This window comes from Hibiscus syriacus, unplaced genomic scaffold (assembly GCF_006381635.1).
Source record: "Hibiscus syriacus cultivar Baekdansim isolate YM2019G1 unplaced genomic scaffold, ASM638163v2 tig00112000_pilon, whole genome shotgun sequence".
NCBI lineage: Eukaryota > Viridiplantae > Streptophyta > Magnoliopsida > Malvales > Malvaceae > Hibiscus > Hibiscus syriacus.
The window spans coordinates 2,656,663-2,682,728 of record NW_024063235.1 but is presented as its reverse complement, the minus strand read 5'-3'; the positions used below and the strand labels follow the sequence as shown (position 1 = coordinate 2,682,728).

The following is a 26,066-nucleotide window of genomic DNA, read 5'->3' as shown; positions in this document are numbered from 1 at the left end:
AATTTTCTCTATTTAGTCGAAATTGGGAAAATAATGACTAAATTATAATTTTTGAAAATTTTCATGGCTAAAGTTGAAAGTCAACTTCAAGTTGGTTCATCTTTGACTATGGGATATTTTAATGGAAGATATTCCAATGGCATTTGGTAATTATCATGATTCATTAATGGCAAAATTGGAATTTCTCATAAATTGAATTTTATATTAAATTATATTAGATTAAAGACAAGTGTATTAAGTGATAAGTGTGGAAAAATCATGAAAAAATCAGCTTCTTCTTGTTTCAGCCGTGAGCTCCATATCTAGGTATGGGAAATTTTTTAATTTGATTTTTAAGCGTATTCGATTGATTTTTGGATTTAGCTATTAGATAGAGAATTAATCCTCTTGAAATTCTTTATCATTTGGTATAAAAATTTCATGAAAATCATGCTTAGATGTTAAGTTTCATGAATTGGGTGGTTGAATAACATGTTTGATTTTAAAGATTTGATGGACTATTTTTATTTTATTGATGTTGTTGATTAATTCTAAGCTTGAATAATGATTAAAATCAATTGGAAATATTGTTTAAAGATGAATTTGGTGACAGTTAGGGTTTATGGAATTGATTGAGATAGCATGGAAATAGTGATAAGAACTTGAATTTATATATATGTGTGTTCATTTGGTAAGCTAATAGAATTATGGAATAAGCTAAGGATGTTAATTAGAGAAAGCTGTCTAGAAATTATGATTTAAATAGTAAGTTTAGAAAATCACCTTAAATTATACAGAAGTGAATAGAGAATGATCTCCATGCCGTTGGATTCTTATATCAGCCTAGTTTTGTTTAAAACAAACAGATATTAATTTTAAGATATATACAAAAATATATAAATATTTAATTGAGGATAAGTCGGGAAATAGGGCAGCATATTCTACTCAAAACAGTTTCTGCAAGTCAACTTTGAAAATTCGCTATAAATTGTACGAGTTGAACTAGAAGAATTTCTTATATGGTTAGATTCGTATTCAAGTATAGTTTCTAATGGTACAAACGGACTAATTTTTAAGTGCCTAGGTTAATACATAATAATATTTTTTAGGGTAGTGTAACCTGCCATAATATGAAATTGAGGTAAACTATGCATCTTATGATACTCTTATGTTATATGCTATCTTAATTATTTGAAATGAGCCAAATCTATTATCTTAGAATGATAATTATGACATTTAGCATATGATGAAAATAGGTGAAAATGTTATTAGAGGATGAATTCATGCTTGAAACAAAATGTAATCCATGTTAGGGAAACTTAAAAGTATTCATCCAAAAGGAAAGAAATAGGGAAAAATTGTGGTACATTAATGTATAAATGTTTAAATTAGAGTATGCAATGTTGAATTTTAATGATGAAATGCTGGAATTTGAAGTTAAATAGGTGATTTAGGATCAAAGTTCAAATTTGGGTAAACTTAGTGATGGAATTCAAATAGTCTCAAAAGTTGGGATTTAATTGTGAGTTTTCAAATGTGATCGTATTATTTTGGTATGGAATTTTTAATGCTGGAAATTTATATTGGTCTGTTGATTTTTTGCGTGTTAAAAATATTGATTTGAGTATTTTATTAAAGTGATGTAAATTTTAGTAATTAATGTAAAATGATCATAATAATGAAGGATCATTATGAACTAAATGGAAAATTTTGATATGAATTCTAATAAAAATTCATAATTAGTAACTTGAATACAAAGTTAGTAAAAGTTGAAGGGTTGATAATGAAAATAAATATTTATGGAATCGAATGAGTATTTTGGGGAAAAATTGAAATTTATTATGGAAATGTGATTTAGTTTTAAATCAATTAAGTATCGATTTTATTTCTACATACTTTATATTAATAAGTTTAGATTATGTTAGTACGATACTAACATATAATTTGAATATATTATGATAATATGTGACGTTGTTAGACCACGATAAATCTAGTGATCCAAACGACCTGAAATAAGAAGGAAGCACGCGAGTAAGGAAGTATCATATAAAGGTTTGGTAGTGAGATAAAGATGAGTGCATTCTCACTTATTTATTTTATTTATTGAAAATGACTTATAATTTATTTAGCGTATGAACTGCCCAAAGCATTTTATACAATATTTTGATAAATATAATGGATGATTTTGGGTATGAACTACCCAAAAATATAGGTATATGTTAAATGGTTAAGAATGGATTATGAAATTGTTAAAAGGCCCTTTATATATGTGTTGAGCATTTGGTACAATTGGCATTATAGGTGCCATGAGTAGAGTGATTATCAATCGATCTGATGAGTACATTACAAGTAATAGGGTACATTATGGAACATATAAGTGTATGTTGTTGAAACAAAAAAAAATGTTAAGTGGTGTAGTTTGGATTTATGGTACAGGTGTTGTTGTGTTCTACAATACCTGTACAGGCATGATAGGTGCCAAACCGATTAAATAGCACTATGGGGTGAATATGATAAAAATAATTAAGGCATTAAAGGTTCGAGACATAAAAGGTGCTAAACTGGTTATCAAGTACTATGGGGTGCATATAATAAAAATAATTCAGGCATAAAAGGTGTCAAGGATAAAAGGTGTCAAACTGGTTATAAAGCACTATAGGGTGCATATGATGAAAATGCACTAAATGTGCAAGTTACCAAGGTTGGACTGCCATTATACTCGTAAGATAGACTCACGTACCTTGCATTCTCTTACATATACATTAGGCTATGAAAGTAAATGTGAAAGTTATGACAAATATGTGAATGTAAATGTGAAAGTTATGACAAGTATATGAAAGAAAAGAATATGGAAATGAAATGAAAGTTCTGAAACATGTACAAATGAAAAGAATATGAAATGTTTGTTAAATCTGATGTTGGTTTACATGATTTTGACAAAATCATGAGATGGTGATTTTCAGGTTTTCAAATAGGAAATTGGCTTGAATGGTTTGGTTTGAAAGTTTTAATTTTTTTATTTATATTTTATCTCACCTTAGCTATGCTACTGCCTCCCTAAATATTACTTAGCACGTGATGATTTTCATACGTAGGTTTGGATAAAGAATCGAACGTGAAGCGAGGAGCCTCCCGAGCATCATTTGGGAGATTATATGTATTCTTAGTATCAATAAGACAACTTTTATGTTACTTTTGAATTTTAGTGGCATTCATATTATATATGTTAGTTTAGCTTATCGATTTTACTTTATTATGGTCTGTAATAGTAAACTAGAACTATTTTATTATGGTCGACTTTAGAATATCCGAATCATATACGTAAATATTATTTTGTGATTTTACTCGATTAATTAAATAGTTTTAAAGTGGACAAATGAAAGTTTTAGAATGGAACAAAACTTTAGGCCTTTATGTTCAATAGATGTTTGTAAGGTTTATATAACATCTTTAACTCGTACTTCGAGACATATACGGGTTATGAGTGTTACATGTTCAACCACATGAAGGTGGGAATTCTGCCATATACATCGATAATCTGAATATAAGATGGTATGATTGTGGTCGATATCAAGCCTTTAGATACCTATGTGCTCACAAGGTTGTTGCATGTATGCATGTTAATGTAGACCGATACTCGTACGTTGATGATTGTTATAGCCTGTATACTATGCACAATATATATAGTTGTAACTTTAAGTATCTCTCAAATGATTCTTATTGGCCACCAACAGTTTCTAAAGAATGGTTTCCAAATTCACAATTACGAATGAAGTTGAGGTGTCATCCTGAATCTAGTCGAATTCATACTAATATAGATGATCCTCAACAAGAGCAAGGTCTACCAAAGCTCTATAGGGACTACAGAGGTGAAGGCCATAACAAGAAACACTATCCACATCTTTCAAAATGTCGACCGGGCTAATAGAACCTTCGTAATTGTATTCTCATGTTGTATGTTGTACATGTTTTGGATAATTTATCATTATCAATAACCATCTTTATTTTTAATTTTTCATATATAATTGCAAAATATTCATAAATAACGTTTAACTAAACACAAATTCATACATATATTTAAAACATTATTTCAACAAAATAAACAACTTTTCCTCTTCTTTTTCCTCTCAATTTTTATACTATTATTTTTCTTTTTTTCATTCCTCTCCATAAATCGTTTGTTGTGTTGGTTTGGTAAGTCTTCATTCTTCTTTTTATTCTTCTCCTCCTCCTACTCCTCCATTTTCATCTTCTTATGTTGATCAAGTATCGACTTTATTGACTTTTCCCACTCCTCATCTGAAGACAAGCTTGAATCCGAATCATCACTGTAGAGTAATCAGACCCAAAATGATCGTTCAAAAATTTTGAAAAATATTCTTTCCACAAATGCATGAATTGATTCTCATATAACTCTATCAACTCACCCACATGACGAGTTCCAACAGCTATAAACAGTTACTTTTCAAACATTTATAAAACATCTATATATTCAAAACCAAAGGAACTTGTCATGTCGAGGTTATGTAACACCCCCAATTTTATCCCAAATTAAAACCCTAGAATTTGGGAAATTTTAACCTAAATTCCTATATTGATTTTTGTGATGAAATGTAAATATTTTAAAAGCTGTATCTTATTTCGTAAATCCTAGATAGTTTGATGACTAACTTTGTAATTAAACCAATTTTAATTAGATTTCAATTCTTTCTCTGCCCCTTTTTCACGAACAGCGCCCCCAACTTCTTTTCATCTTTTTGTTTCCCTTTACTGCTCCGCTACTCCCAACTCACTCTATCCCCGCTGCCGACCATCCATTTTTGTCGTCATTCTCGTCGATTCCGTGCAAAGGTAAGTCACCGTTGAACGTCCGACCCCGACCCTCCACTCTTTTTTCTTAGTTCGTTGTGCGTCACTGTTCAAGACTTTAAACCGAGACCTCTCTCGCCACTGATCGTGGTATCGCTGTCATCTGTGGCCGTCGAGTGGTTGGACCGCGTGTGAAGAAGGTCGCACCGGTTTGGTAAGGGTGTGTCTTACCTTCTTCGGCTATGGGTGGCCACTACCAAGTACCTTCCGATCGTTTTGGGCTTCCTTTGGGCAGCCGAGGTTGTCGTTCCACCAAGCCATGGCTGCTGCCATGGTGTTTGTCACCGACAGTCGTGGGGCAGCAGTAGGTGCAACCATCATTGTTCGGCAGTCCATTTAGTTCGAATCAAACCCCACGGCCCGGTTCCTAATTCTAACCGAGAATTATTTTTAATCGTGGGAAGTGCTAATGTCTGGGTGTGTTCTGAGTGTGTTTCTATTTAACGCTAAATCTTGTATGCGATAATTGTTTGATTGTTTAAATTTAAGTGGAAGCAAGATTGTTTTGTGATATTGTTGAATTAATTATTATTTTATAATATGTTGATTGAAAATTAATTTCGAATACGATGGTTGTGGCTTGACAGTTGAAATTTAGGAAATTATGTTATGTCACATTTGATATTTATCGGATTTGGATTATGTTTTGTGTTCGGACTCTGGAATTATATAGCTATATTCTCATTCGGATCGGATTGAAATTTGGAAGTATATAATATTCGAGTATGTGTTATTTGGATATGTATTATTCGAATCGGATATCATATATGTATGTCATTTGTATGTCATACTGAGTTTGGATTGATAGGAAAAGTTCAGTATTTTTCAACCGACGGGTGAATTTCATTTTAGATTTAGTGGTTTGCTTTTGTGGTGGATCCCACCTCTGATTGTGTTAGTAGTTAGTTTGGTTGTTCATTCGATTAATTGGGTGGTCAACCGAATCGAATTAACTGAATTTTTTTTAATCATTAATAGAATTGAACTTTTTTCGAAAATATTAACCGAACCGAATAAATTTCGGTTAATTTGATTAAGTTTCGAATTAACCGAAAATTTTTAAAATTTTTTAATTTATATATAATTAAATATTTTTTTAATTCAAAAAAAACAGTTTCTAATTAATTTAAATAATATATAATTATAAAATAAAAATTTTATATGCATTTTTTAATTAATTAATATTGATTTAGGTTTAAAAGTTATTGGATCTTAAATTATTAATTGAGTTTTAAATGATTTGGGATGAGCTCATATGTTATATATAATATATTTAATATTTTTTAATTCAAAAAAATAGTTTACAATTAATTTAAATGATATATAATTATAAAATAAAAATTTTATATATATTTTTTAATTAATTAATATTGATTTAGGTTTAAAAGTTATTGGATCTTAAATTATTAATTGAGTTTTAAATGGTTTGGGCTGAATCCATATGTTATATATAATATATTTAAAATTTAATTTCGGTTAATTAACCAATTTCGAACCGAATTAACCGTTCACCGAATTCTAAAAATTTTATTAACTGTTAACCGACTAAACTAATTCGGTGGCCGACCGAATTAACCGAATTAGTTCGAAAATTTGAACACCCGTAGTAGTTAGAGTGGTTTTGGGAAACCTACTCTTCAAATGTTTTAAGGTGTTTATGTGCACATTCATTGCATATTTAGTCGGATTGTGAATATTTTGTTAAATCAAATTGTATGTTGATTTGTGATGTCTTGTTTGAGATCGATGCACTTTAAAGGTACACTAAGCTTTATAGCTTACATCATCGTAATTTCTCTCTTTTAGATAACCGGATTAGGAGAAACAATACTTAGAGTTGTGATATTACCTTAATTTTATTTTATTTAGTATGACATTTTTACTTGGGTTTGGTATTGCTCATTTAATTAATATTTATTTTGGGACATTATTTATTATATTTAATTATTTTGGGACATTAAACATAAATTCTATTTTGGAAGACTTGAATTTTGAATTCAATAAATATTTGATTTATGTTTTTCATTATTATTTATTTATTTCAATTATTTTAAGTGTTTGAAATCTATAAATGCGAGGGTAAATTTTCAGTGTATTTTAAATAAAGTTAGGATAAGATTTTGGGAAATTTAGTTTATGATCTCTCTATATTCAACTTAATTCTTGTAGGTCGGGTTTAGAGGTTACAAGTGACGAGTTTCTTTTCTAAAATTTTTAATTTAAAATAAATAATTATAATTAAAAAATAATATTTTTAATAAAACTCTTCACCTCAAGATAATTTAAAAAAAATAATTAAATATTGTACCTCAAATATAATAATAATATCTTTTGGAATCCGTCATCTCAAGGTGACAAATTCAATGAACACTATAAAATAATATCGTAGATCTCAAAATAACGATGACTATGCTCTATTTTACAATTTTTTTAATGTCCTATTTTACAAAAACAAAATCGAGTTGCCTATTGAGCCAAAAAAAAACCCTTAAATTCATACCTAGAAGGCTAGAAGCAAGGTAAAGGAAAATAATTCAAAGATCATATTGAAATTATTTTTATTGAATTAATTTTATAAGCTAGAGAATCATAACATTACGAATGACGAATGCACACTCACAGGCAAAACCTTGTATAATAAATAAAATTTTAGAAATTTGCGTAAAGAAAGTTAATAACTAGCTTTGCTTTGCTTTGCAATCTGAAGCAATTGAATTTATTTTAGTAGCAAATCAACAGAACTAAAAGGAAAACAAACACGAAGCATGTTATTGAGGAGTACAGTATCCTTCACCCATTGAACAGTTCATGAGACCGTCGATACAATCAAATAAATCCGCGGGGATGGAATTCGGACTATAAAAAGGGGAAACTCATAACCCCCTCAAAGAAGAAAGAAAAAACAATATGACAAAACTTGAGTAAAAATAATCGATCCACAGTTGAACCTGAAATACAGCAGCGACTATAGGTCCTATTTACACACCCATCTCTCGTCTAGCCACTAAAATTTGTAACCAGAGCCAGACGGCGGCGGTGCTGGTGGCAAACGGTTAGGGGTACGACGGCTGTTGGACCCCGATCGAGAATTCACATCACCGTTCTGTGCTGGACCATTAGACCCGGACCTCCTGTAGTCCACAGGGCCACTAGCAGCTGCTGCATCAAATGCATACCTCCAGTCATCACCAGCTGAACCATTTGTTCTTGGACTACTTTCTGCAAACACGATAATCCAAAGATTTACGATGTCAACACAATATAAAGACTATCGGTGTAAAGAGCAGAAAGAAGTTGATAGCAATCAACCCGAAGCCAGTCTCAATCAAAACAGGTACTTGATGCGAAACTGTGAATATTTGGTGAGGTTCATGGTAAGAAAGCATCAGGAAATGGAGAATTTCAGTGCCCTCAACAGAAACATATGGAAATGGAGCTTTTTGGAGGTCTCAACAAGCAGATACTCCAGACGGCATAGCAGTGTCTCCTTGGCACTTGAAAATCAAACAAATATAAATTCAGCCTTCAATAAAGAGTATTTACACACCTGCACTAGCCCCACCATCAGACCAATCAGAAGCAGCAGCAGCTCGATTGTCATGTATGCTAAGCTGGCGTGTCAATTTCGAAAGAAGTGATGACTGCTTTTGGATACGTTCCCTTCTGCGCTTTACATTTTGATCCTCTTGAAGAAGCTCCTCAATCTTATTCGTGCTTTGAGCACTACACATTCGAACGACATTTCATATTCAGCAAAGATTTCTATGTAAGCAACACGTAAGAAGATTACAATATTTCTCTTCATGGCAGATTATGCAAACCGAGAGTCCACAAAAAAGGATTACACATCTGCTCCCAAGGCGAGGCCTGAAAGAGTTTCATGGACACAAAGAAATAGAAATAGAAGGGTAATCAACCTGACAGAGCTATATAACTGATTTAGCATGTCTTCCTTAGCTTTCTCTACTTGGCAAAGGACAACAGCCTGCTCAACCATCACATAATAGATATAAGCCTTCTCACACTCCACTGCCAGGATAGATGGGTTAAGGGTTGAAGAACTAAGCTTACTTTGGGGACATTGGCAGCTAAACTGTTCAATACAGCTTCAACATAACCACGGACTTCTTGAGACATCCATCGAAGTTCTCCTTCATGATCAACAGGTCTTCGAACCATTGTATCCTGCACACGACAAGGAAGGAGAATTTAAGGTGCAACTCTAAAAGTAAAGGAGAGGATGGGGGTTGAGGACATGAATACAGTCAACATAGCTGAGATATAAACAATCACATAAGCCATTGAAATAACAAACATTTGATATACTGATAAAATGCAGAAAAGAAGGCTGTGATGGTCCTAAAATATATTCTTGAAACGAAACTTCCAAGGAAAAGAAAACAAGCAAATATTTGAGCTGGGAGAACAAAATATCTTTTCCAAGTTTTTTTCCTTAAAAAAAGAAATGGAAATAAGATTAATCAACTTACAAGAGAACCATCTGAACGACTCTGTCGCATTCCAGGACCGCCATCAGCCACACCTTTCATTGGCCCTACAGAAGGTTGAATAACTTTTGATAATTTGTTCATCCATTCAACCTTATCAGCCATACTCTCAGCCTTTAACACAACAGCACTGTGAGCTGCAAGAGAAACAGGTTGCAAAGAATCTTCTAATAAATGATTTTGTCGATAACAGAAAGCATAATAGACAAAAAGGAGAGGGTCAAGAAATAACATGATTCAATAGAAGGAAGGAAGAGAAGGAAAACACACCTTTCAAAACAGTTTTATAAGGAACCGTGCTAGTTATCTTGAACATAAGACTAGGTTGCTTATCTGGGCCATTGGCCTTTTTATCCTTCGAACTTTTTGGGGCAGGCTCTTCCTCATCCTGAACCTCTTCAATGCTGCATTCCTGCACAGGACAAATCAAGATGGAAAATTATGTCATGAATCATAATAAAAGTTGCAAATCCAAAAGTTGGCAGGCCCACAGACAGGTGAAGTCCTAATAACTGGCAAATGACAGTCGAGAAAACACAATAAACTCGACGACATCAACAGCAGGTAACAGGAAGATCCCTTAGGCATAAAAGATGAAAACTCGATACAATTAAGAGCAGAGCAGAATAGCCCATCTATATCATTGCTAAAATTGACCCTAATACATCAGTATCTCCCAAGACTAAAATGTTAAAAACGCTTTTGAAGTACATCTGCATATCAACCTTTTAAAAGAAACCATATACGGTTGTGTGTAAATGCTGAGACCCCAAATATTTTGTTTTGAGATCATTAAAGCAGCCTATATATCATATCACTTTGTAATTTCAATTCTTACCTATAAGCAGACTCCCAAACGCCAATTACAGAATTATAAGATTTCTGGCAAAGTCGAGGTTCTTGTAAAAAAAACAGATGCCTCAAACACCTTACCCAAAATTTACAATGGGCGGAAACTTCAATGAGGTAATAGAAAGATCTACTTGAAAATTTAATACATCCAATATAAAAACAAGATGCTTAACATGTCATATAGAGAACCATAGTATACCAAAGTAAGAATACATGTAAAATATTCTTTTAGATGTATAAGCCATAAGGAGATCAAATTTTACCACATATACTACTTTTAGTTTTACATTATATCCATTCCAGTTTTGTTATGATTGAAACACTAATAAATGTAATATGCATATACATACACTTATTTACACATCAAAGTTGTAATCTAAAATACGTAACAGACCAAAACACTTATCAGGCTCATTACTTGAAATGGTGAAAACATTTAGCAGATACAAAACAGTGGCCTCAAAACCAAAAGGTAAAGAAAATGTCTTCGTACCTCTAACAAGATGACACCTCGAAAATGTTTTTCCTCTTGCTTTTTGGTGTAGCCAAGCTGACAAATGGACAGGTCAAAACCCATTCAACCATTTACAAACTTCTATCAAAATAATGCATCACTGGATAACAATCACACAATTTTTACAAGCACAGATGACATATATCAATAACATCATTATCTTTTTCTGTTTTGGAAAACAGGATCCATTTCTAAATCATATGGCAATGGTACAGCTATAAGCATCAAGCAACTTTTATTACCAAGCTTTAGTAAGGAGATACTACCCACATGAAAATATAATTACAATAAAGTTCTTATAATGGCTTATAGCACAGGGGACACTATGTATAGTGCCATTTCGACTTGCAAATAGATCTAAGTGTCTTAACAAGATGAGAAAAAATTTCAAACCTTTCCAGTCTTCTCATTCAAAACAAACCATCGCCTACTCCATCCGTTAGTTTTAGCACTTTTCTTCAGCAAGAACCCTGCAGATAAATAAATAAATAAAAATTGTCGCAGCACAGTCAGAGACACTAAATAAGACTGTAGTGTCCTCCACATCTAAACAATTATAAAAGTGCAGAGGGTTGGGAAAAATTGTGAAAAGGCAATTATCCATGAAAGTTTTAACACATTGTGTACCACAAAATGCAACGTCTAAGGAATTTTTTAAATATAATTCAAGATAACAGTTAACAGATAACATAAAGAAATAAAACACATCAACGATTAGTGAAAAAAAACGGAGAGCTATAATCGTTATAGAAGGCAAATTTTATTCTATTCAGAAGCCCATATTTCAGATAGTTAAAACATATGTTAGCTTCCACATATAACACACAAGAAAGAAGATGATGGAGGGAATGACATAGGCCACTGGGGTTCAGAGTATTCTGCACAAATAGAAATAAAAACACCATTCCATGCAGTGCTTTTCAACTACTTAAACAAATGCAAAATTTTAAATCTAGAATGCGACTGAATGGGTTAAATTTCGTACACCATCACAAACACAATTTACTTACAGTGAGCATATTAAATCGAATAAAGCAGTTCCAATCCTCAGAAGTTAATATTTACACTTCTACTAACAATATAAGATTGCATGTAAATTTTCTATAAATGACCACAGTATTCAAGAGCACAGCATTAAAACAATGCTAAAAAATAGCATTACCAAGAACTTCAGTTTTAAGTTATAATCAAGTAACATAAAGTGAGTGAGTTAATAAACAGACCTGCAGTTATTTCTTTATCAGCACCAGCAGTTTTCAAAGCAGGGGCCTCCTGCACCTCCTTTTCAGACTGCCCAAATTTCTCCTTTAATGTCTTCAATGTTCCACCAGTTTGCTGACTACTTGGTTGAGGACTTGATGCCTAAGAAAAGAAAATATAAAGGCAAAACTTAGCAAAGAATATAAATATAAATACAGTATAACATGAAAAATTCAATGCATGAAAGTGAAGTAAATTAGAAATTATGCAGCCAAAAGGTTAAGAAAAAAGATATGAGTGAGAGAGTCAAAAAATTAGAGAGAGAAGGAGCGAATGGTCAATTTGTTGTGGGGGAGAAATGGACGATTTTCGTTGATAATCTTAGCAAGAGGGTTACAAGAGGTGAATTAAGGGAAATATTTCAGCATTACGATCAAGTTGTGAGGATTTTCATTCCAAATTTTACTCAGAAACCGAAATACAAGAATTACACTTTCGCGTTTGTCCAGTTTGCAAGTGAGGAAGGGAGGAGGAGGGCTATTCAGGGTGTTAACGGAACTTGGATCGATGGGAAAAAAGTTTCAGTCGGGTTAGAAAAATATCAGAACAACAGGAATAGAGAAGTTACTGAAGGCAGGTCTACGAGGGATGGGCCAATCCCAATAAGGGTGGAGAAAACAAATGGTGAGAAGCAAGCTGGATCTTTGAGAAACCTGAGGGACAGTAGATCATACAAAGAGGTGGTGGAAACAACCAATAGAGAGGATTGCGGAAATGTCAATAAAGAGGATGGTCAAAGGATAAGGAAGGCTGCTAATGGGATAAGGAATGTCTGGGAGATGCATATCTCCTCGGAGGATTCGACTTGGGTGAAAAGGTCTTTAACAGGGGTAATCAAGCATTCCTTCGAGCAAGAATTTGTTCAAAAAGCTTTGGCAAGTGAAGGAATTCAGGTAAAAATAGCGAGATGGGGCTACGCATGGAATGCCTGTGTTGTAACCTTTAAATCGATTGAAGACTACTCTGACACATGGGCAAGAAAACAGGAGGAGATCTGTTTTGGGTTTGATTGGCTGGAGCCATTGCTAAACGAGGAGGGAGTTCCATTGGCGTTCTGTCTCGTGGAATTGATGGGATTACCGTTATTATGCTGGAATGTAGAGTTCTTGGAGAAACTTGTTCAGAAATGGGGAAAGTTCATTGGCATCTTGGATTCTTCAAAGAATAGGTCAGATTTATCGTCAGCAAGAGTTTTGATCAGGGTCGCCAGTCCGTTTGATGTCCCTGAAATGGTCACAATAGGGTCTTACGGCAGATCTTTCAAGGTCAAAGCCATACTGGGATCGGTATTTTTAAAACCGGAGGAGTTTTCCGGGGGGATTGATGGTGAAAATTCAAATTACGGGTACAGTGAAAATCATTTTCCCGAGGAAGAGTGCGGCCGCCGTCTGACTTTGGAACAAGTTGAAAATTTTAAGTCTTCTGAAGACTCTATGCTGAAGAAAGACAACTGGCATGATCAGGAGCAGAGGAGTAGGTTGCAAAAGGGGGATGGGGAGCAGCTTTTACCAAAAAAGTCAAATATGAATATTTTAGACGTTGGGTTGTCAGATTTGCGGGAAAAAGGAAAATATCCTGCTGGGGAGCATGTTGGACTTGGTCTAAGGGAAGAATTGGGCCTAGACTCTCAAGCCCAAGATTGTAACAGTTTGATTTCTGAATCAAGCATGAAGATTATGTGTCCTCCAGGGCCTGCGTATAATCTGAAATGGATTGCCGAAGGGTCCAAAGGCAGATTTATTCCCCAATTAAACAGGGAATGGATCAAGTCCAATGAAGAATCGATAAAGGACGTAGTGGCCTTGGACAATGAGGTTACGAACGCAAAAGGAGTGGAGGAGGAAAAGGATGATGTTTCAATCAAAACTGTTGGAACTCAACCAATGGAAGTACGAAAGGGGACGTTTCCTAATGGTCAGAGGAGCTGGAGTCCGTTGGTTTATTTGTCCAGAAGTTTGGCTTTGACGAGTGTTCCGGTGGGAAGAGGGAATAGAGGAACTTGTAATAGAGTATATAGAAGATCAAAAGATAGAAAATTCTGGTATGATCCAAAGATAGAAGAAGAGCTGTTGCGACCAGCTGAGGTACTGCACCATAATAGAAAAGCTTCCAATTCTTTATTGACCACCCAACCGCTCCCAATTTTAGAGGAAGATGGAATAATTAGCGACGATGAGGAAGGAGGTCCTTTTAAAAGTGTAGTAGGAGACTTGGACCAACATTCAGGGAGCAGAGTAGTGCCTCGATCAGATTGTCAGTCTCGAGCAGTTATAAGGAAAGAGAGTAGGCGACAGAGAAGGATTTTGACTAGGGAAGCTTTGGAGGTGGCTAATTTACACACAGTTTCTTCTCCCTCCTTTTCGATGTTTTTGGAAGAAGCAGTGGCTACGTGGGAGGTTAGTAAGTTGCTGGGGATCTCATTTAAAGAAGGCAAGAAGGTGTTTTTAGATAAAATTATTGATCTTGAGGAAGGATTGGGGGTTAGTAGGAATTGCTGAAATAAGGGGGTGTGCTATTGTGCTTTTTTGAGTTGAATTTCTTGGGATATTTGTTATATTTATGAGTAACATTAATATTATTTCGTGGAACATAAGGGGGTTGGGGAAGAAGGAAAAAACAAGAGCTGTAGCTAAATTAGTCAGGAAGAATAAGCCGAGCATTCTACTTATTCAAGAAACAAAGCTAGAAAACTGTTCTATGGCACTAAGGAGAAGGGTAGGGGGTTGTCTTCTCGAGGGATGTATCTTTTCATCAGCTGTTGGGTCTGCAGGGGGTTTGCTGGTAATGTGGAATGATAATGAATTTAAAGTGTCCAGTAGTTACTTAAGTAGCAGGATCATTGCAATATTTGGGAAGTTTAAGAATGTTGTTGAGGAGTGTGTGATTATGAATATTTATGGTCCCTCCACTGAATCTGAAAAGGATGAATTCTACAGGGAATTACTGGAGTTTGTTTCAGCCCAATCGAATCTACTTTGTATTGGGGGGGACTTTAATACGTATCTTGATCCGGCTGAGAAGATGGGAAGGTCTCAAAATTGGCATTTTGTTGATATATTTAGGAATTTTCTGCAGCAAACTAATCTAATTGATCTTCCGTTGGTGGGAGGAACTTTTACTTGGTGTAACAACAAGGAAGAATCAACCTGGGTTAGGCTTGACAGGTTCTTAATTTCTGGTAATTTTTGACCTGCTGTCCGACGTAGTTCAAAGGCTACTGCCTAGGTCCATATCAGATCATAATCCGGTGTCATTGGAGGATTCGTATGTAGACTGGGGTCCTAAACCATTCAGATTTTACAATTATTTACTAGAGGAAGAAGGCTTCGAGGATTTGGTTAAATCTTCAATGGTTGACTTGATGGAAAGGAATAATTGAAGGGGTATCCTCAGTATTTTACAGGGAACTAAAAAGTCAATCAGAAACTGGTCAAGCAGGAAATTTAATGGGATTTCAGACTCTATCGAAACTTTAGAAGGGCGAATTAATGAGTTAGAATTAAAGGCACAAGGTAGTAATCTTTCTCCGCAAGAGTGGGAACAGGTGAAGCAGTCTAGATCGAATCTCTGGAGGTTGTACAGGATTGAAGAAAGTGTTTGGTTTCAAAGAGCAAGAACAAGATGGATCAAAGGTGGGGACAGAAATACTAGATTTTTCCACTTGTGTGCACTAAACAGAAACAGGAGAAATGCAATTACTAGTCTGAAGATTAATGGGACTGTAGTTTCAGACCCGTCTCTGATCAAGACCCACATTTCTGATTTTTTTAAGACAGCTTTTAATTACATTTCTACAATGGAAGTGGAGAACTTATTTCTGGATTTTTCTAAACTGTCAAGGGAACAATCTACAAAAATAGAGGAGAAGTTTTCAGAACAGGAAGTTTGGCAAGCTATAACATCCTCGGACAGTTCTAAATCTCCTGGTCCGGATGGCTTTACAATGGGTTTCTTCAAGAAATGCTGGCCAGATTTAAAGGAGCAAGTACTGGAATTTTTTAACGATTTTTATTTCGGAAGGATGTGGGAGCATGGAGTAAATCACGCCTTTATTACCCTAATTCCGAAAATTTTAAATCCGGAAAGTGTTGAAGACTATCGACCAATTAGCCTTGTAGGAAGTTTGTATAAGATCCTATCAAAAGTTCTATCCAAGAGACTTAGCAGCTGTGTTGGTGACATTATTAGCCCTTTCCAGTTTGTGTTTATACCAGGGAGACAATTGTTGGATTGTGCATTTGTTGCAAATGAAGGGATCGATTATTGGAGAAAACAAGGTCTACAAGGGGTTGTTTTCAAAGTTGACTTTCGCAGAGCATATGATTCTGTTGAATGGCGGATTTTGAACAGAGCAATGAAGGAGATGGGCTTTGGTATTAGATGGTGTTCGTGGATCTCACAGTGTATCTCTTCTGCTTCGGTTTCGGTTCTGGTGAACGGTTCCCCTTCGGAAGAGTTTACTATGGCTAAAGGACTAAGACAAGGTTGTAGTCTCTCTCCGCTCCTATTTAATATTGTAGGTGAGTTGTTGCATTTGATGCTAGACAAAGCAGTTGACAAAGGACTTTTCCAAGGTTTTGTGATTGGGAATTCTGCAGAATCACTTCGGTTATCTCATCTTCAATTTGCCGACGATCTCATCATTTTTTGCCAAGCTTCACTTACTCAGATTAAAAATGTCAAAAGGGTGTTGAGGATTTTCAGTATAATGGCGGGGTTGCATCTAAACTTAAAGAAGAGTAAACTGTATGGTGTAAACGTTGATGAGGATATTTTATCAGACTGGGCAGTGGAAGTGGGCTGTTCTGTTGATCGTTTTCCCGCAGATTATTTGGGTCTTCCAATCGGTGCTAAGAAGAATTCTGAAGCTTTATGGGATCCTGTCCTTAAAAATTTCAATTCAAAACTAGCTGGGTGGAAAGCTTCTTCTCTGTCCTTGGCTGGCAGGACAGTTCTATTAAAGTCAGTGTTGACTTCCCTGCCAACATTTTTCCTATCTTTCTTTAAAATGCCTTGCAAAGTTGGGAATAAATTAAACTCCTTAATGGCCAGATTTTTATGGGGTTACAGTGCGGAAAAAAGGAAGATCCACTGGGTTAGTTGGGATACAGTTTGCAAACCAATGAACAGTGGTGGCCTTGGGGTTCTTGACTTGAATCTTTCTAATCGGGCATTATTGGGGAAATGGGTGTGGAAGTTCGCAAATGAAAAGGATTCCATCTGGAAAAGAGTGCTATGTAGTAAGCATAATATTAGTAGTAATACTATGTCTATTAGTAAGGTCATTTCTCCAAAATCTTCTTGGAATTTGAGAAGTATTGCTAATAATTTTTTGAAGAATGATTTGGTGGGTGAGTGTCTTAGATCTTTTTCGAAGTTGCAAGTAGGCAATGGTAAGTCCATATCTTTTTGGACTGATCCATGGGTGGATGGGGTTCCTTTAAAAATTCTTTTCCCTAGAATTTTTGCACTCTCAACTAACAAATGGGGTAGGGTTGCTGATTTTGGAAGCTTTGAGTTGAATGGTTGGCAGTGGAACATTATTACTAGGAGGAATTTGTTTGATTGGGAATTGGAACAATGGTTGGATCTGATGATGAAATTAAAGGAAATAAAACTCACTGATTCGGTTGAAGATTTTCTCTCTTGGTCAGCAAGTGGTGATGGGTTATTCTCAGTGAAATCGTGCAGGAAAGCTCTTGGTAAGGAAGTTGGGGGTATTGATTTGTGGTCAAAAGGGGTGTGGTTGGGTTTGTCTCCGCCTCGTGTAGAAGTTTTCCTATGGCAGTTAGCTCATCAGAAGGTTGCAGTTAAAATGGAGTTAGTTAAAAGAGGAATGTCCTTAGAAGAAGATATACTCTGTCCTTTTTGCAAGGAACATGAGGAATCTGTGCAACACTTATTCATTTCGTGTTTTGTAGTTTGGGAACTATGGAATAAACTGGCAAGCTTCTGGGACTTGTCTATTGTGCTACCACAGGACCCTCCTTCCTTAATTCGTGGGGGAGTTTGAGGTTGAATTCATTGATTTGGAAGTTTATCCCGGGAGTCGTTTTTTGGTCTATTTGGAAAGCAAGGAATGCGATTGTGTTTGAAGGTTTAAACCTTGATAGGTTGTCTCTCTTTTTCCTTGTGAGATTTAGGTTATCTAAATGGTTCCTAGCCAAGTATCCTAAATTCCCTATTCAGGAAGATCTGCTAATTGGGGATCCATCACTTGCTGATGGTATTTCTGTTCCTAAACCTAAAGATTATTCTGTTATTGGCTGGCTTCCTCCACCTGTTGATTTCTTAAAGATGAATGTTGATGGAGCTGTTAGGTTAAATGACTCGATTGGAGGTATTGGAGGCATTTTAAGGGACTGGAATTGCTGCACTCTTTTGACTTTTTCAGAGAATATTGGTCAAGGTCCCCCACCAGTTGCAGAGTTAAAGGCTATTAAAAGAGGCATCGAAATTTTTCTAGCTTCAAGATGGTCTGCTGCTAGTAGATTGGTTGTTGAGAGTGATTGTAAGTCAGCAGTGGAGTGGATTCACACCCCGTCTTTGGCACCAGTTTTCATGTTGCCTCTTGTTAGAGAAATTCTGTTGATCCTTTCTGAAAAGGTGGTTTTAATTAGGTTAATTCCAAGGTCTTGTAATGGGGAGGCAGATAGTTTAGCAAAGCAGGGGATCGGTTGATTGTATGTTTTAGTTATAGTTCATTTTCCTATGGCTGTAGGTTCTTGAAGTAGCAGAAGTTGTTAAGTCTAATGTAAAAGCATCTGCTGTATTGTTAAGTCTTATGTAATCTGGTTTGGTAATAAAATGAGGCACTCTTTTCCTCCCTCCACTACTTGATCCTTTCTATTAGGAAAGGGTCAACTATGAGGGAGGTTTTTAACGAGGCTTCCTATTCCTATCAAAAAAAAAAGAAATTATGCAGCTAGGAGTGTGAGATAAGGTGCATCGATTGTTTCAAAGTTTCTGGTTATATTTTGGACACATATACATGTCCTTCAAATATTTGTTGGACACTTGTAATTAAAAAAAATTGAGAAGTAACATAGCTACAGATGTCCATCTGCTCCAATCTCCGAAAACAAAAGAATTCAAGAAAGAACCTACCCTAGTTGAAAGTGAACAATTCAATGCATGAAAATGAAGTAAATTAGAAATTATGCAGCAAGGAGTGTGAGATAAGGCGCATCAATTGTTTCAAAGTTTTTGGTTATATTTTGGACACGCGTACATGTCCTTCAGATATTTGTTGGACACTTGTACTTTAAAACAAATGAGAATTGAGAAGTAACATAGCTACAGATGTCCATCTGCTCCAATCTTCAAAAACAAAAGCATTCAAGAAATAACCTACCCTATTCAGTACCGCCTGCTCAGCTTCATGTCCTTTCTTTGAGGACCTATTCTTCATCTCCTCCTCCCGACGCTGTCTTTCCATCCTAAAGTAAATAAAATGAATTGACGCCATAGAGAAAGTTAGTTGAAAATACCGGAAAGTATGTAAGTAGGAAAACTGGTGTTAAATACCTCCTTTGCACCAATCGAATAAAGTGCTGTGGCGGTACAAAAGCTCGCTCCATATCAACAAGAGCAACAACCATTTTTTTGGCTTCATTTTTAAACCCATCCAAGGCAGAACTTGCAATGGCCACAACCTACAAAAAAGGAAAAAAGCTAAGACACACGAAAGGGGCAAAACAGTTCTAAACCAGTAAAGTTTAAATTCAATAGACAAGGTATATATAAGAAAGCACACAATTTTAAAATATAATACCTCTCTCTTAAATGGAGGGTACCTTCCCAAACCAGGTGTAGCATTTGCAGCAGCAGAAACTATATCTATTAGGACACGGTGTACCTGTTTAGTATACAAAGAACCCACACAGAAATCAATATAGAAACACATATAAAGCTAAAATCGGCAAATAATGAGCTAAAAGAGCTCAGATTAAAATAATTGATAATGTTTCTTTGGAAGTGGAGAATGGAAGGAAAGAAATAACTCAATGCACAAGAAAAAGTAGAGCAATTCTATAATTGAAGAGCACAAAGTACAACCACACAGTAGTGCAGCAACATTAAAGAAGGGTACAGAACAACTTGCACAATGTCAAAAGATTCTAAGCCAACACAATAGGTACAAATCAAATACTACATTATCCATTAGAAGGGAAAAAGTGAGCTTTTTATATAACACATAAATCATTAAAAGTGACCAAAATTTCCAATTTCAAGGCAAAACAGATATTGAAGGAAGAACACTAACATGACACTTACCTCATCAACACAAAGACGTGCTGGTTCTTTAGCCAGCTCCAACACCCCTTTAATTAGAGATCTCAAACCCTTTTCAGGAGATATCAAATATGGTTGGTAACCATCAGCTTCTAACACAATCTGACAAAATAGACACATAGTCAGAGAGTATGAAAATTCCTGAAAAGCAACAGAAGATACTGAATAAATAAAGAATTAACAGAAAACTGGGAGAGAACATGCCCGTTTGACATTATTGAGATCAAAATGTCTGTCTATTGGAAGCTGCTTGATCCTGTTCGGAAAATTTCCCTCAAAGCTAGCAACAATTTTCCAGCCAGAACCCTGCATGAAAAGATCCTTATTTCGGTTGGCATGTTTGAAACAAGAAACTTCATGAATTTTCTGGATGTGGAGAATTGAGACGGGAAAAGACAAAATAAAACAAGGGCCTGGCTAGTTCAAAAAGCTCTTTTAATGGTTATATTTGAGCAAATTAAACATTGGCACCCACTAGCAAAATTTGCTTGCCCAAAAATGAATGGCATAGAGTAGCGTAAAGCATGACAGATGATAAAGGTAGTATGGGTTCTAAATCACTAGTACATGACAATTTTCCACGCACATAACAGAAACTGCAACAACAGATCCTTATTTTAGAAAGCTTATTATACATATGGTCAGGCTCTACCTTAATAAACAGGAATTATACTATTCAATATTCAATATCGGGAACCCTTAATATTTCTCCAGGAAGATTTACAAAGAAGCTCTACACACTCCCAGTAATGACAACCCATACTATGCTGTCTTCCTGTGGCAGTTATTTTTCTTCAATAATGCAATTTTAGCAAATTTATGACTCACCTCACCAGTTGCAATGTGTTGCAGAAATTTATCCTCAAATTCACGACAAAGTTCCAATGCAATTGCCCTTGTACCCTCAGCACTCTCAACCATCTGCTCACCAAGCCTTACTAATTCATCCTGAACAATTTGGGACTTTCCTTGTAACCTGTATTGGCACAAAGGTGTAAGGGATAAGAAAGTAGAGTAAATTGAGATAAAAAACGATTCCATACTTGGAAGAGAGAATATTGATAATATGCCTCTACAATAAGTTGCCCTTTTCGATACCAATCAATTTCATTTATGGCATTCTGAACATCATGACACAGAGATTCATTCATGTTACTCGATAAAAGTATGGTTCATGCTATGTGATGTATCCATAGAAAGCAATTTATAGTCCAATATTCTTTTATGGAAGATACTCGAGAAAATATCAAAGATTTCACTGATATACTTAGAAAACCTAAAATATTATTTTATCATAGCATCTTTGACAATTAATTGTTGCCATACATTCGTGTATTAATAAATATATCCCAAAAATATCAAGGACAAGTAAAATGTAAAAAATATTCTATAATACGACTAGCAAATTATTCTAATCATGATAAATGAGGTTACAAATAACTATAACTTAGAAAGGAGGATGCTTTGTAGTGTAATCTCATATGATATGATTTATACACCCAATAGACATAGTATTGTAATTTTATACTCCCTCAGTCCCATTTCTATTGTCCATTGTTGACTTTTCACGTAGTTTTAGGAAGAAAAAGTTTGTGTAAGAGATGTGTCGTAAAATAATTAAAATGACAATTTTATCCTAGAAAAGTTAAATTTTATTTTATTGGGAAACTAAAAAAAGGGTAGAAAGGGAAATGTACCTAGTAAAAGTTGCTGATTTTTTCAAAGGTACAATTTTAAAACACTAAAGGGACAACTTTAATGGGACAGAGCAAGTATGTTCTAATAATTTTTGATGGAGATTATGATGAAATACCTGCCATTTTTTATATGCTATTTTTGTCTATTTGCATCAATATATCCACAACCTTAGGGTCTAAATATGTTCGCTGATCTGAGACTACTGTATAGAACTTTGGTCATGAGTAACTTCTAAACATACAATACATATCCAATGGAGGAAATTCACAAGACCTAATCAACTTAGAAATGAATATTTGCTCAATAAATTTCCATAAAGAATTACTGATTAAGCCTTACAAGAGATGCTTGTTTTAGAGAAGTAAAAACCAAAAAAAGACTGGCAGAATCCATTTACAGCATTTCGGTGGCATAAAAGACTATACAGATGCATGAAAGCAAACAGAGAATATGTACCCAGAGAGGAGGTTTGGAAGCCGGACTTTCATGCGCTTACGAATCTGCTGTGCAAGAGCATCAACCAAAGCTATTCTTCCTAGCTTGCTCTGAGGAGCTCCAGTTAGTATGGATTTGAGGCTTTCACTCTCTGCTCTCCATGCTGTTTCCAAAGAGTTTTCTGACCCAGACTGTGCAGAAGCTATTGAAACCGATTGACCAATTAAAGCAACCCATGGGATATCAGCCGTCTTAGGTGGTCCCTGATTTAACAGGAGAGCCTGAACAGCAGCAAGGGCTTTTTGCTCAGAGGCAGCTTGATCTATTTTGGTAATTACACCAATTGTTCTAGTACCTATCATCAACATGAAAACTGGCTGTTTGATCACTAAAGACAATCTCTGGAAGAATAAAGGTAGCTGGAACACAACTCAAGGAGAAGAGAGGAAAAATTGTTCACACAATGAACTAATTCAACCTTTACTCAAGAAAAATAAGTAAATAAAACTACAAACAATGTTCCTTTACCTTCTCCATCATACTCTTTGGCAAGGCGGAGTGCTCGTGATGAAGCAATTTCAGGTGCTTGGGCCGCAGGAACAATAACTAATAAAATGGAATCATTACGCTCAGCATAATCACTAACCTACACAAAAGTCATCACACAAAGTTTGTTATTAAATACACATTTCCCATAATATAGCAACTCATGCCAAATACCTATAAACTGCGGATAAAAGAACACCCATCAAAAGAACAAAGAGTATCCACCAAAACTAAAATAGAACACTAAGCTACCAACACCTGTAAACGGAATGGTCTTAAATCATTAACCAACACTTACCACTGATTCATCCATAACCCGTTGATCAAGTCCAGGCAAGTCAATTAATTTCAAGGGAGGTGCTGAGGAATAAAAGTCGTGTCAGATAAAAGTAAAGCATTGTACCAAACAATAAAGTAATCCGGTATATGTACAGGTAGCATGGAATCAAATGAACCAACTAAATGGAAATTCTCACAAGCATCAGAAAGTTAGACTTAAAGTAGTCATCGTCAACAACCTTCTAATGGAAGAAAATTGTAGCTTATGGCTTAACAGAGTTAACTCTCCTCCCCCATTAGAGATCAAAATTCAGCATTTCTATCATAATTTAGGGCCCTTCTGTTGTAAAATGTTTTCTCCACTTAAGAGAGCTAAACCCCAGACAGTCTCGTGTCGAAGGCATTTAGCCATTTTGCAAGACTTGAATTGAAACTCAAAACAATTCACAGGATTGTTCAAATAGATCTTAACTCAATTTGTGAAGAATGTTAACATTTCTAATGTATCTCTCATGCATGAAGAGCATTGTTATAAATATACAAAATAAATTATTCCATCCAATTTTATCATATATAGATGCCCACTCATCATCTTGAACTTCATATAAAAACCTCAACACATTTAAAAGATAATTTCATTATACCAGCATTAATACTTGTGAGCAATCTTGAAAATCAAATCATTCCATGTGTATATCAATTAACAAGACAAACTTCTTAAACTTATCTTAAGACCAGGAAAATTTAAAAATAATCTATAACGTAAAGCGCCAACCTGTACTTGTCCGCAGTTTAAGATAAATCTCATCTCGGCTCTTTCCTGAGGAACTCTTACTCAGCCTATCTTGTAAAGAATGCCGCAATGCACCTACAGAACAAAAAATCAAGCAATGTGATAGAATAGGTTTCAAACAAGTTAACCATAAACAATCCACGCTTGTCAGACATGAAACAGTTACATGGTATGACAATCAACCAGGTTTCAGGTTTACTATGGCTCTGAATCTCTAGATTCATGTTCTAGCCTATTTACCAATTGCATATTGGTTTCAGATACAAATATCTAATACATGCCAAACATCAACAAACCCTTCCAAGATGTATTCTTCCGGACTCAACCACTTCAACAGCAATTCTAAGGCACCTGGGAAGGTTACTGATATCATGAGGGTCCTAGGAAGGTGTTTCTAGTATGAGCCACAATATATTACCATTTACCGTAACTCAAAAGAAAATACTTATGTAATTGTAAAATTGTGAGCCTCGAATACAGATACTAACTTGCAGAAACTTGTTGAGATTTGTTGTCAATTTGCAGAATAATTGATTTGCTACTTAAAGAACCATCCTTCTGTAAATCAATGCTAATAGGAGCCCTGGTGGCACCATTTTCACCAGTTGGCTGGGTGAGAAAAAATAATTTTTTTTCAGTTCAACCAGCAACAAAACTGATATCCAAGGAAAAGAAACTCGAGCAAGCCAACTTACCAGAATAGGGTGCCCAATTAAACTGTTTAAAACTGCAGATTTCCCAGCTCCCTAAGCAATTTTTTCAACCGCCAAAAAAAGTTGGAAGAAAAAAAAAATCAGGGCAACATATCAATATGCACAAATTAAAAGGAAGGCGATACCACAATGTTACATTAAAATTCCTAGTATCATATGTAATACTTGCAAATAATGTCGTTTAGAATGAGAATACTGTAACTCAAATTCCGTTGACCATGTAAGACATTAAAGTTTCTTTAACAAAGCAATGGTGCGTTTTCCTACTCACCACCCTCCCGAACTTAAGAGAAAAGGTCAAATCCGCCAAGGATTGCTTCTCTATTGCTTGGATTCCCCAGAAAACTTAGTAAATAGAAATCAGAAAAAAAATCCAATCCCATGGAAATAAAAAAGCCACAAAACCCCCAAAATCCAAGGATCTACTCTGCCAGCATACAACGGACAGAAAAGGCTTAAACTGAAACACACAACGATGTGTAAAGCTCAATTCAATCTACACATACAGCAAATAAAGACAAACAGCTCACACTAAGCAGATTAATAAGATGAAAATATATGAATAAAAATAGCAAATCAAAAGATTACTTGAAAAATTAACAACTTACAACATTGCCGACAGCAACAACGTTGAGGAAAGTAGAAGACCTCTTGGAACTCGAATTTTCGTCAACATCTTCGTCGGCAAGCAACGCCGCCGCTTGCCTCATGGAATCTGAGAGCTCATACAACTCCTCGACCGCCTCCATCTCTTAAAATCGAAGATCTGTTTGTTTGAATCGGTGGCAAGAAAAACCGGAGTAGAAAGAAGGGCGGTCGACGACGATAGATCCAAGCGAAATCAAGATGTGTGTACGTGTAGACCTATCAGATAATTCAGAGATTTGAAAAAAAAGAGAGGAAAGGTGTAGCGTCCAATGGCTCTTCTCTCTCTTTTGATTTTAAAGTTTTGAACTGATTTTTCCATTTCAACTCCTTTTCTATTCCCCATTTCAACCGTGGGGTAAAATAAAACAAAAGGAGTACCTTTTTTATATTTTACCTCATTTCTTTGAAGATCCAAGCATGCAATTACGTTTAGGTATTATTGTTTGTTTTTACATAGGTAAAATATATGTAGTATGTGGATCATTTCTGTAGATATTTACAGCAGAAGAGATAGATCAAAAGTCTGCAGTATGTAAGGAGAAAACTATTTATTTTTTAACGTCTGCATATTGCTAAAATAAACTGAAATATAAATAAACTGATTTTTTAAACTTAAAAGAGTTTTGCAATACTGAAATTTAAATAATTTTAGTTTTACAATACTGAAATTTAAATAA

The 26,066-nt window shown here is 35.1% G+C and overlaps 1 protein-coding gene and 1 long non-coding RNA gene across 2 annotated transcripts; one reads left to right on the top strand and one right to left on the bottom strand.

Moving 5' to 3' along the window:
• Positions 1-460: 460 nt before the first annotated feature.
• Positions 461-11,109, top strand: LOC120174145. The gene is made up of 3 exons (XR_005521131.1): positions 461-473; positions 2,257-2,262; positions 10,979-11,109. It is a non-coding gene; the product is annotated as an uncharacterized LOC120174145 (long non-coding RNA).
• Positions 7,593-25,641, bottom strand: LOC120174144 (dynamin-2B-like). The gene is made up of 22 exons (XM_039181105.1): positions 25,350-25,641; positions 24,724-24,774; positions 24,517-24,637; positions 24,011-24,103; positions 23,255-23,316; positions 22,939-23,056; positions 22,432-22,765; positions 21,106-21,253; positions 20,482-20,583; positions 20,260-20,379; positions 19,757-19,840; positions 19,510-19,637; positions 19,337-19,421; positions 11,946-12,084; positions 11,116-11,192; positions 10,702-10,758; positions 9,627-9,768; positions 9,339-9,493; positions 8,920-9,033; positions 8,766-8,833; positions 8,396-8,571; positions 7,593-8,067 (listed from the first exon to the last, which is right to left on the bottom strand). The coding sequence occupies exons 1-22, from the start codon at positions 25,488-25,490 to the stop codon at positions 7,853-7,855; spliced, it is 2,730 nt and encodes a 909-aa protein (XP_039037036.1). The 5' UTR covers positions 25,491-25,641; the 3' UTR covers positions 7,593-7,852.
• Positions 25,642-26,066: the final 425 nt, after the last annotated feature.